Source organism: Dendrobium catenatum, unplaced genomic scaffold (genome assembly GCF_001605985.2).
Source record: "Dendrobium catenatum unplaced genomic scaffold, ASM160598v2 fragScaff_scaffold_133, whole genome shotgun sequence".
Classification (NCBI taxonomy): domain Eukaryota; kingdom Viridiplantae; phylum Streptophyta; class Magnoliopsida; order Asparagales; family Orchidaceae; genus Dendrobium; species Dendrobium catenatum.
In genome coordinates, this window is record NW_021318595.1 from 4,737,604 (window position 1) to 4,749,470 (window position 11,867).

Consider the following 11,867-nt stretch of genomic DNA (forward strand, 5'->3'; position numbering starts at 1 on the left):
TTCCAGAACCCGACGGCCCGAGAAAGTTGAGAAGAATGAAAAAGAGAGATGAGGAATGATGAAGATTTTAGGAATAGTATATCCCATTTTCAAAAATCAATTGCGTCATTCTGAGATTATGATCCGGTTGTTGTCATGGTGCCCGGCCCTTTACTTTCTGCCAAATTCTGGGTGTAATATGGACTTGGGACATTATATTTTGGATTATTTAAAATTGATTGTTTATATTTGTTGTGCAGACATTTTTTTAGGATCTTGCATGTCGTGTTTTGTTTTACCTGGAATTCGAATCGGAGAGATTTTTTTTCTAAGGGTACTCTTAAATTCTTTTACTTGTAATTTAAAAATAAAAATTTTTAGGCTTCACATAGTTAACTCTAACGTTCTAAGAAGTAAGCCGGACGCCGAGAGTCAGCTTAATGCATATTATTACTTTCTCTCCTTGTAGGCACACTCCCCAGTGCGGGTTCTGGCAGACCATTTGACCTATGAGGGTGTAGTCTGTCAAGGGGAAATTGTGCAATCTCTAAGAAAAATCTATTTTCTAAGCTAAATTTTTAATACTGCTTCATTATCATTTTTGCATTCGAAGTCAATTAGCATGCATTGCATTTAGATATTAAATTTAAAAAGAGTCTAAATTTAATGATTCTAGATATTTTTCACCCTTATATAAGTCAAGGGGCCAATTAGCGACTATCTTAGATGTCGGCCCCACAATTCCTTAAAACTTAAGCAACGTCCTACCCATCTTTCATAAAGAGACTGAAACACATGATTTTAAAGCGCCTAGGTGGTAGCTGGCTCCCCAATCAGGCTGGGGTAAGTCCAGAATTTGCATTTCATTATTAGGTCGGTCACTACTTTATAGTTACCCAATTAGATTAGTTCTGAGGCAGATTCTTTTTAGATCTTAAGTCCTCTCACTCCGGGAATATAATCCCAAATTTCTAATAAATGTCAACTTAAACATAATTTATTCTCTTAAAAATTAAAAGCCCAACATAGGTAGACTGAGGTTGCCTCTGAGCCTCTCAGATCTGGCCCTCTACTCTTCTTCCTGTTGACCCGCCTAATAAATGTTCAAACATTGTGCTTTCTCCTTGAAGAAATCCTACTTTCTTTTCTCTTGTCTTTTACTTTGTACTCAAAAGGGTATTGTCTGAAAATGACTCGTCTTCCATTCCCAATATTGGGGAAGAACCGCCTGATACCTCCACCTCTTTAGGCAAAAAATCCATACCTGTCAAAGGTAAATCCCCTACCAAGTCCAAGCCTCCAAAAGGAAAATCGGCCAAGAAGGCCAAACCCACAAAATCCTAATGTCCATCCCAAAATTTGCAAGTTGGAACGTCCGGGGCTTCAATCACCCGGACAAGGTCCGTTTCTGTAAGTCGCTCATACGTGAACATGATCTCAAGTTACTCTGTGTTCTTGAAGCTAGAATCTCTCTGGCTTCTATGGATGATAATTGGTTTTTAAATTCTCATTTGTTGTTTGAGAATGAAGAAAGTCATAATAATTTCAAGGATTCCAATCCAGGCAGGATCTGGCTCAAATGGGATTCCTCTGTCATCAATTTTAGGCCCATCCTTACTTCACCTCAACTTATCTATGGGGTTCTCTCTGCGGGATCTTTTCCCCCCAATTTACTTTCTGTTGTCTATGCTTGCAATAGTATGGATGAGAGAAGAAGCTTGTGGAATCAATTAATTGATGTTACACCACCTCTTGATCAGCCATGGGTTATTATGGGTGATTTTAACTGTTGCCGATTTGATACTGAAAAAGCGGGTGGTACTTTCCTCTCGGAAAGCCGTTTGGGAGAATTAAACAATGTTGTTTTTAAATGTGGTGTGCAATACTTATCTTCCACTGGTCTTTTTTATACGTGGTGTAATCAAAGGGTGGATCACCCGATCCACATCAAACTGGATAGAGTTTTGGTTAACTCTGCTTTACTTGACCACTTGCCTTTAGCTTACTACAAAGTGGATGCTCCTCAAGGCTCAGATCACTCCCCTCTTATCTTTAATCCCTCTCATGACAAACCTATATCTTCTAGGTTCAAATTTAAAAACTATTGGACGGATATGGAGGGTTTCTGGGATGATGTTTATACAGCTTTTTCGGTCCAGTCGGCTAGAAGGCCCATTGCTTCTTTTTCTCATAGCTTGCATGGCCTTAAAAGGCTTCTTAAAAATAGGAACTGGGCTTCCTCTAATTTCCTGTCTACCTCAATTTTGGAACTCAAAGCCAAGCATAACTCTTGTTTACAGGAGCTTCAACATCATCCTTTGGACAATGATCTGAATAATAGCTTAAAAAGTATCAATGGTAACCTGGCTTCTTTGCAAGCTCATTGGTCCTCTTGGTTAAATCAAAGAGCCAAAACTTCTTGGCTTTCTCAAGGTGAAGATGATTTAAGCTTTCTTTTTGCCAAGATTAGGCATAGAAGCAATAGAAGTTGTATCAGAGAAATAACCACTGATGAAGGGCATTTTACCTCTCACGCTGAGGTTTCTAGGGCTATTGTAAATCATTTTAAAAATCTCTACAACCCTACCTTTAAACCTGCAATCTCTCACTCCATCCCTGCTGGTCAGACTGTCCCCATCCATCTCTATGACATGTTGATTGCATCGGTTACTTTTGATGAGGTCAAGAAGGCAGTTTTTGAGGGAAGTGTATCGTCTACACCGGGCCCTGATGGATTCTCGTTTGGTTTTTATAGGAAAGCTTGGCATTTGATTGGTTTTCAAGTTTTCAAAGCTGTGAATTATTTCTTCACCTCTGGTTCATTCCCTAAGGGAATGAAAGCAACGGCTATTACTTTAATTCCCAAAAACTCGCATGCTGCTCACATAAATGACTATCGACCTATATCTCTTTGTAATGTGTTTTATAAAATTATTGCAAAGATCCTTGCTAATAGATTGAAGATGGTATTACCTCTGATCATCCATGAAAGCCAATCTGGCTTTATTGCTAAGCGGTGTTCCACTGATTACATTATTCTTGCTTCTAAAATTTTAAGAGATTTCAAGGGTTCTAGAAAAAAAGTTTGTGCTAAGCTTGACATTAAAAAGGCATTCGATTGTGTCTCTAGAGAATTCTTGATTGACAGATTGGTTCAAAAGGGGTTTCCGGATAGATTTGTATCTTGGATTAAAGGCTGTATTTGGGAGGTTCATTTTTCTGTTTGCTTAAACGGGAACCTGGAGGAGTTTTTTAACTCATCTGCTGGGTTACGTCAGGGATGCCCTCTATCCCCCCTTTTATTCTGCATTGTAATGGACGGTCTTTCTCAAACTCTCAACCCTCCTTACATCAACTCTGGTTTTAAGGGGATTCAATGCAGTAATTTTCATGTGAATCATCTCATGTATGCTGATGATCTTCTTGTCTTTGGAACTGCCACCACTGAAAATGCTGAGGCTCTCTCAAACTGCCTGCTTATTTTTGGGTCTTGCTCCGGCCTTTTCATCAATACCTCCAAGAGTTCTATCCTCTTCTTTAAATCTGTTTCTGAGGTGTTTCAGATCTGCGAAATTTTGGGGATTCATCAAGTTATTGAATCTTTCATCTACCTGGGCCTTCCTATTTCTCCTAAACGCCTCAAAATTTCTCACTTCCAACCACTCCTGAGCAGGCTTTCTGCTCTACTTGATGGTTAAAAAATTAAGTTTCTTTCTTTTGCAGGCAGGGTGCAGTTTCTCAAGTATCTTTCCAAATATACACTTTCACTCTTTCATATACTTTGTTCTTCAACACAAATACTTTCACATTCATCCCTACCTTGATCTTACAATCCAATCTTTCTCTCAACCTTTCCTACTTTTCAACTTTCAAAGTACACACCTTTCACCTTTCAAATATCACATTATCACCTTTCAAAGTACACCCAAATCTTAATCTTTCAAAAATCTACAAACTATTACACAAACATCTTATTTCTCTTTCCATACCAAAACATTTTTTTTTTTCACAATCCACTTTTCTACTACAAATTACTTTTCTACACGTACACTTCACCTCTTAACATATATACACTATTTACTTTTTAACACACACATTCCAATTACTCATCACATATACACATTTTACTCAATCTTACACATAAACATTTTTTTTTTTAGAGTAGACATATAAATCACTTTTTAAAAAAAAAACATTTCACTTTCCAAGAGATACATATACCTTGTCTTTCTCACATACAATTTTATCATTCCAAAATAAACACAATTTTCACCTTTCGGAAACCACAAACTTCAGTTTTTATTTCTCACACATATCACCTTTTTAAAACAAAATATTTTTATTTTTTTCATAATATATACTATTCATCTTTCAAAAAATACTTCATTTTGTTTTTCAAAGCACAAGCAAACTCCACATCATCATTTCCCACTTTTTACTCATCTTAAATTCCATTTTTCAAGACACATTTTTTTTTTAAACAATTTTGAATTTCTTGAAAGGAGGATAAGATTCTGACAGGATTTTTAATTTTAATTAAAGTAAACAAAAAGGAAATCTCTAGCATTATCCCATCTTCCAAGAAGAGAAAATCTCATCAAACAACCTTTTGAATATAAGAGAAAGGGGAAGAACCGCCTGATACCTCCACCTCCTTAGGCAAAAAATCCATACCTGTCAAAGGTAAATCCCCTACCAAGTCCAAGCCTCCAAAAGGAAAATCGGCCAAGAAGGCCAAACCCACAAAATCATAATGTCCATCCCAAAATTTGCTAGTTGGAATGTCCGGGGCTTCAATCACCCGGACAAGGTACGTTTCTGTAAGTCGCTCATTCGTGATCATGCTCTCAAGTTACTCTGTGTTCTTGAAGCTAGAATCTCTCTAGCTTCTATGGATGATAATTGGTTTTTAAATTCTCATTTGTTGTTTGAGAATGAAGAAAGTCATAATAATTTCAAGGATTCCAATCCAGGCAGGATCTGGCTCAAATGGGATTCCTCTGTCATCAATTTTAGGCCCATCCTTACCTCACCTCAACTTATCCATGGGGTTCTCTCTGCGGGATCCTTCCCCCCCATTTTACTTTATGTTGTCTATGCCTGCAATAGTATGGATGAGAGAAGAAGCTTGTGGAATCAATTAATTGATCTTACACCACCTCTTGATCAGCCGTGGATTATTATGGGTGATTTTAACTGTTGCCGCTTTGATACTGAAAAAGTGGGTGGTACTTGCCTCTCGGAAAGCCGTTTGGGAGAATTAAACAATGTTGTTTTTAAATGTGGTGTGCAAGACTTATCATCCACTGGTCTTTTTTATACGTGGTGTAATCAAAGGGTGGATAACCCGATCCACATCAAACTGGATAGAGTTTTGGTTAACTCTGCTTTACTTGACCACTTGCCTTTAGCTTACTACAAAGTGGATGCTCCTCAAGGCTCAGATCACTCCCCTCTTATCTTTAATCCCTCTCATGACAAACCTATATCTGCTAGGTTCAAATTTAAAAACTATTGGACGGATATGGAGGGTTTCTGGGATGATGTTTAACAGCTTTTTCGGTCTAGTCGGCTAGAAGTCCCATTGCTTCTTTTTCTCATAGCTTGCATTGCCTTAAAAGGCTTCTTAAAAATAGGAACTGGGCTTCCTCTAATTTCCTGTCTACCTCAATTTTGGAACTCAAAAACAAGCAAAACTCTTGTTTACAGGAGCTTCAACATCATCCTTTGGACAATGATCTGAATAATAGATTAAAAAGTATCAATGGTAACCTGGCTTCTTTGCAAGCTCATTGGTCCTCTTGGTTAACTCAAAGAGCCAAAACTTCTTGGCTTTCTCAAGGTGAAGATGATTTAAGCTTTCTTTTTGCCAAGATTAGGCATAGAAGCAATAAAAGTTGTATCAGAGAAATAACCACTGATGAAGGGCATTTTACATCTCATGCTGAGGTTTCTAGGGCTATTGTAAACCATTTTAAAAAGCTCTACAACCCTACCTTTAAACCTGCAATCTATCACTCCATCCCTGCTGGTCAGACTGTCCCCATCCATCTTTATGACATGTTGATTGCATCAGTTTCTTTTGATGAGGTCAAGAAGGCTGTTTTTGAGGGAAGTGTTTCATCTACACCGGGCCCTGATGGTTTCTCATTTGGTTTTTATAGTAAAGCTTGGCATTTGATCGGTTTTCAAGTTTTCAAAGCTGTGAGTTATTTCTTCACCTCTGGTTCATTCCCTAAAAGAATGAAAGCAATGGCTATTACTTTAATTCCCAAAAACTCGCATGCTACTCACATAAATGACTATCGACCTATATCTCTTTGTAATGTGTTTTATAAAATTATTGCAAAGATCCTTGCTAATAGATTGAAGAAGGTGTTACCTCTGATCATCCATGATAGCCAATCTGGTTTTATTGCTCAGCGGTGTTCCACTGATTACATTATTCTTGCTTCTGAACTTTTAAGAGATTTCAAGGGTTCTAGCAAAAAATTCTGTGCTAAGCTTGACATTAAAAAGGCATTCGATTGTGTCTCTAGAGAATTCTTGATTGACAGATTGATTCAAAAGGGGTTTTCGGATAGATTTGTATCTTGGATTAAAGGCTGTATATGGGAGATTCATTTTTCTGTTTGCTTAAACGGGAACCTGGAGGGGTTTTTTAACTCATCTGCTGGATTACGTCAGGGATGCCCTCTATCCCCCCTTTTATTCTGCATTGTAATGGACGGTCTTTCTCAAACTCTCAACCTTCCTTACATCAACTCTGGTTTTAAGGGGATTCAATGCAGTAATTTTCATGTGAATCATCTCATGTATGCTGACGATCTACTTGTCTTTGGAACTGCCACCACTGAAAATGCTCAGGCTCTCTCTAATTGCTTGCTTCTTTTTGGGTCTTGCTTCGTCCTTTTCATCAATACCTCCAAGAGTTCTATCCTTTTCTCTAAATCTGTTTCTGAGGTGTTCCAGATTTGCGAAATTTTGGGGATACATCAAGTTATTGAATCTTTCATCTACCTCGGCCTTCCTATTTCTCCTAAACGCCTCAAAATTTCTCACTTCCAACCACTCCTGAGCAGGCTTTCTGCTCTACTTGATGGTTGGAAAATTAAGTTTCTTTCTTTTGCAGGCAGGGTGCAGTTTCTCAAGTTTACTATTATCAATACTATAGCCTATTGGATTCGCGGAGCTATTATACCTAAATCTTGCTGTGGCGACATCAATAAACTATGTTCCAGATTCCTTTTCCATAGCAATATTCATGAGAAGAAACTTCACCTTATTGCTTGGTCCAAAGTCACCTTACCTAAATGTTTTGGAGGTCTTGGTATACCTTCAATTGAGGCTCTTTATCATGGCACTTTCTGTTCTCTCATCAGCAGGTTTTTCTCTTCCAACCTCTTGAGTGTTTGGTACAAATCGCTCTATTACTCCCCTTGGAAGATCCCCCCTCTTAATGCCTCTAAATTTTGGAAGAAAATTCATGATACGGCTATAAAAATTAAAGATCTGCTTTCTTTCTCTGTTGGGGCTGATTGTTCTTTCTCTATGTATTGGGATCCTTGGCTCAAAGGCTATCATTTTTCTGCTGATCCTAATACTGAAGTTTTTAAAGGTAAATTGGTGAAGGATTATATAAATGCTGGCATATGGGACTTACCCAACTCGATTTTTAACACCACGGCTGCTGCCATTCTTGATTGTAAAATTGGGGAGAAATCGGAGGTGCTTTGGCTTGGCTCGCCAAACTGGTTTTTTAGACATTTTACTGAGCATTTCTATTCTCATTTACCTAAGGTAGATTGGCATTTATCGGTTTGGCATAAGAATTTTTCTCTTAGATACGCCTGTTATACTTGGATGGCTGTCATTGGAAAGCTCAAAACAGCAGATAATTTAATGTTTAGAGGCATTGCTGTTCCTCCTACATGCTCTCTCTGCACGGTTTATCCGGAAAACCACAATCATCTCTTCTTTGATTGTGAGTTTTTCCTTTAATATTCTCACCAGACTGCTTCCTGATCTAAATATTTTCTTACTAAGGCCTACCTTAACTCAAGTTTTTGACTTCTTTGAGCATTCCATGATGCATAGTAGGCTGGAAAAAGATTTTGCTTGTCTAACTGCTAGCTGTATCATTTACTTTATCTGGAAAGAGAGAAATTTTAGGCGATTCTCAAATCAAAGCAACAATTCTGTCAAAGTTATTTGCAATATTTCTAATGCCATCCGTGTTAAAATCTCAAAATGGAAATGCAAAGATTCGCTGCTGGCAAGATTCACTGGAATTTAGTTTTGGCCTATTGGTTGCCGCCTGTGGCTCTCTGTTACTGGTTTTGGTTGTTTGAAAGTCTTTTTTTCATCTTACTATTGGTTTGGGATACCTGGGTATACAAATACATTTGGGGTTTTCTTTTCATTACCCCAGTTTTGGTTATTACAGATTTACATACTACTCTTGGTAATGTTTTTTGGGGACAGTGGCTATCCCATATTTATGGACCCTTCCTGAAGGTTTACGATGATCATTATTCTGTTTTGAGGGTCTTTGATGGTGAAAAATTACAATCCGACGATGATGAGCAAGGCCAACTGCACCGTCTCAGGCCATGGATGGTCTTCACGGCAACCTGGCTTGAATTTATTTTGCTGATTGCAGTTATCTCTGCGATGGCCGTCACGTGTATGAACATCCTTTGGTCTTCTGGCAACCTGGATATCTGCGGAGAGGGCAAATTATTGGGTCAGGTGACCGAACGCAGAGATAGGTTCGGATAATAATAAAATATTATTTTAAAATTAGCGCAACTAAAGCGCAACTAAAGCGCAACTAAAGCGCAACCAAAGCGCAACTAAAGCGCAACCAAAGCGCAACCAAAGCGCAACTAAAGCGCAAGTCAAAAAGCGCAACTAAAGCGCAACCAAAGCGCAACTAAAGCGCAACCAAAGCGCAACTAAAGCGCAAGTCAAAAAGCGCAACTAAAGCGCAAGGTGACGCGGCAAATTTTTATTGGCTGTCCGAACTTATCTTTTGGCTCCGGTCACCTGACCCAATAATTTGCCCGGGGAGAGGGTATTTCCGTCTGGATCTTCTCAGGCGAGAGAGAAAGGAAGACAGGAGAGGGGAGGCTGTTTGCGAACTGGGAGAGGCAGTTCTCTCTGTGTGCGAATGAGAGAGTCTCGAGCAGGAGAAGGATTTCTTGCGACTTTCGTTTCTTACAGCATAGGGAGGCGACGGGCTAAGAGAGGAGGAGATCGGAGACTTCGTTCGAACTAGGAGCAGATGATGGGTTTTGCGAAATCCAGAGAGTGACTGGAGAGAGGGCGACGGGGCCTTGGCTTCACGCCAACTATTGAGGGAGATGAGCGAATCTTTTGGGCTTGTGCGAACTGAGAGAGGATCCAGCGGGAGAGAGAGAGCAAACGGCTACTTGAAATGGGGCTGGGGTTATTCGTGAACTCCAGGAGAAGAGGAGAGGTTTTGTGCTCTGTGTGCGTATTAGAAGAGAAGGGGAGATCGTGGGTTGAGTGCTGTGCGAATTTTGGAACTGCCGAGAGAACTGAGTGGGGGAGCGGCATGTGCGATCTGGAGGGGAGTGAATGGGAGTTCAGGATTGAGAGAAACGTGGGAAATTGGAGTGGCTTCGTGTAGGTTGAGGGAGTTCGAGATCCTGCGAACTGCTGTCCGAGAGAGAGAGAGAGAGAGAGAGAGAGAGAGCAGGCCGTTCGGGTGAGTGGGTTTGGTTAGATCGGCCAAGCTTTTCATTCAGATCAAATGGAAACTTCTCAAATAATCTTATGATTTATACTTTCACTCTAAGGGTTGGTTAGAGTCATCTACATTAAATCGAACTCGAATTAAGTTGATTTGATTTAATTCCATATCAATTTGGGTAGTAATTTTTAGTTTAAAAGAATTGATTTGATATGAGTCGAGTTGAGTTTAGTTTGGAGTTGAATTTAGATTTGGGTTGAATTTAAAAGGGATCAAAGGGCTAATTTTAATTTGATTAAAATTAAATAGATTTGATTAGAAAGAATTTGGTGTTTGATTGGTGAATTGATTTTTAGCCCAATGATGTATCAATTTGATCGAAAACAAATTAGATTGTATTAAATTGAGTCGATTGACATCGACGAATCATAAAGCGGGCTTGATTTGAGTTTGTTTTGGAGTTGAATTGAAACTAGATTGAATTGACTTTGATTTGAATTGAATGGTAGGTTTTAGTCGACGCTACGTCAATGGGTATCCACCTAAGAGAAATTCTATGGGGGTGACGTCTACACTAGGTTACGAATACCTAGGTGCTAGAATCAATTTCGGGGAAATTGACCTCGAATAATGAGGTCAACAGGTAGGATGTCCAAACATCCTCAAATTTAATGCATTTATAAGTTGATGGTTTATGTTCAAGAAAATTAAGAACAATCGGACTATGATCCAAAGCAATCCTTGCAAGATGTCTAGCAACCAAATGATTAGAAGAATTTAAAGCCAAAGAGTTAAGAAAACACCTGTCTAATCTCTCCAGGATTCTAGCTCCTCCTTCATTGTTGTTGCACCACATGAACCTTGGTCCAATAAATCTTACCTCATGGTAATCATTATTAGTAAGGAATGCCTCCATCTCCTTTAGCCCTATAGAGAAATGAAACATCTTTCCCCCTCTTTTGTCTTCACTTGAAGTGAGGCAATTGAAATCTCCTCCTATCAACATTGGTGTTTCTTCAGTAGAATGAACTTCCAACTTGTTCCACAATTTTCTCCTTTATACAAATCTTTGTTGCCATAGATTGAAGCCACTCTCCATTTTCCTTTGTTGTAGATAGTAAGATCCCCAATAATACATTGTGAAGATATTTCCAGCATAGAAAAATCAGCCAGGGATATATTCTAGAGAACTATAATCCCACCAGATAAACAAATTTAAGGTACCATCACATAATTCCAACCATCTCCAATAGTCTTTTTGACTTCTTCCATATCAATATTAGATAACTTTGTCTCTAATAAACCCACAAAAATAACATTATGTAATTTAATAAACTCTTTAAGGAATAGAGAAGCACACCTTTTTCTAGCTCCTCTACAATTCCAAAAAGCTAAAGAATACATTAATGTATTGTTGGGGAAGAACTCCCTATTGTAGCTTTCGGATCCAGCTCCATCCTCCTGCTTCTTGAATTAGTTCTAATAGGACCAAGGTCTTTAAGTTGTTTTGATTTATTCTTTTTAACCAAGATGAAATCCTTTAATGTATCATATAAGACCTGATCTGGAATGCTAGTAGCTTCTGTAGAGGCAGTAGCAGCATTTAAATCTTTTAATACAGCATCTATTTTATCCTGGATTATTTCCCCTTCTTCCACATGATCTTCCAGAGCATTAAACATATTTTCTGTTGTGTAAATGGAGAAATTCTCTCTAGTATCTGTATTATTCTCTGGAAGGACAGCAACATTATTTTCCTTAGCTGATATATCTACGATTGCATCATTTCCATGGCAAGAAGTTTGTGGAGCCTGATTATTTTCAACTTCAATATCCTTATCTCGATAAGGATTTGATAGACATGCTGTTCGTACAGCATTCATAGGTTTTTTCAATTTCCATTGGTCTTTATTATATGCCTGATGATTGAATTTCTGATTTTTGCTGTAACCTCTCTTCTTCCCTCGGTTTACAATTAACCAAGGACCATAACCAAAATCTTCATTACTGATGCCATTTGAATCTTTCAAAGGTTCTGCATTCTTCAGTATTGGATTTTCTGTGGTATACTTCTTCTCTTGACTAATGGGAAATTCATCTGAATTTCTGTAGAGTTCTTTACTATGGCCAATAAGACCACAATTGAAACAAAAATAAGGAACCCTTTCAT

The 11,867-nt window shown here is 38.5% G+C and overlaps 1 protein-coding gene across 1 annotated transcript; it reads left to right on the plus strand.

Annotated features, from left to right (window-relative positions):
- Nucleotides 1-4,732: 4,732 nt before the first annotated feature.
- LOC110098734 lies at nt 4,733-9,634 on the plus strand. Its single transcript, XM_020825644.2, has 5 exons — nt 4,733-5,524; nt 5,689-7,364; nt 7,824-7,963; nt 8,426-8,663; nt 9,448-9,634. Exons 1-5 carry the CDS (start codon nt 4,733-4,735, stop codon nt 9,632-9,634), a joined length of 3,033 nt encoding a protein of 1,010 aa, XP_020681303.2.
- The last annotated feature ends 2,233 nt before the right edge of the window (nt 9,635-11,867 follow it).

Coding starts and splice junctions, on each gene's coding strand:
- LOC110098734 (XM_020825644.2), top strand. CDS start 4,733: ATGTCCATCCCAAAATTTGCTAGTTGGAATGTCCGGGGCTTCAATCAC. Junction 5,525..5,688: donor TGGAGGGTTTCTGGGATGAT/GTTTAACAGCTT, acceptor TCTTGTTTACAG/GAGCTTCAACATCATCCTTT. Junction 7,365..7,823: donor TTCTGTTCTCTCATCAGCAG/GTTTTTCTCTTC, acceptor TTTTTCTCTTAG/ATACGCCTGTTATACTTGGA.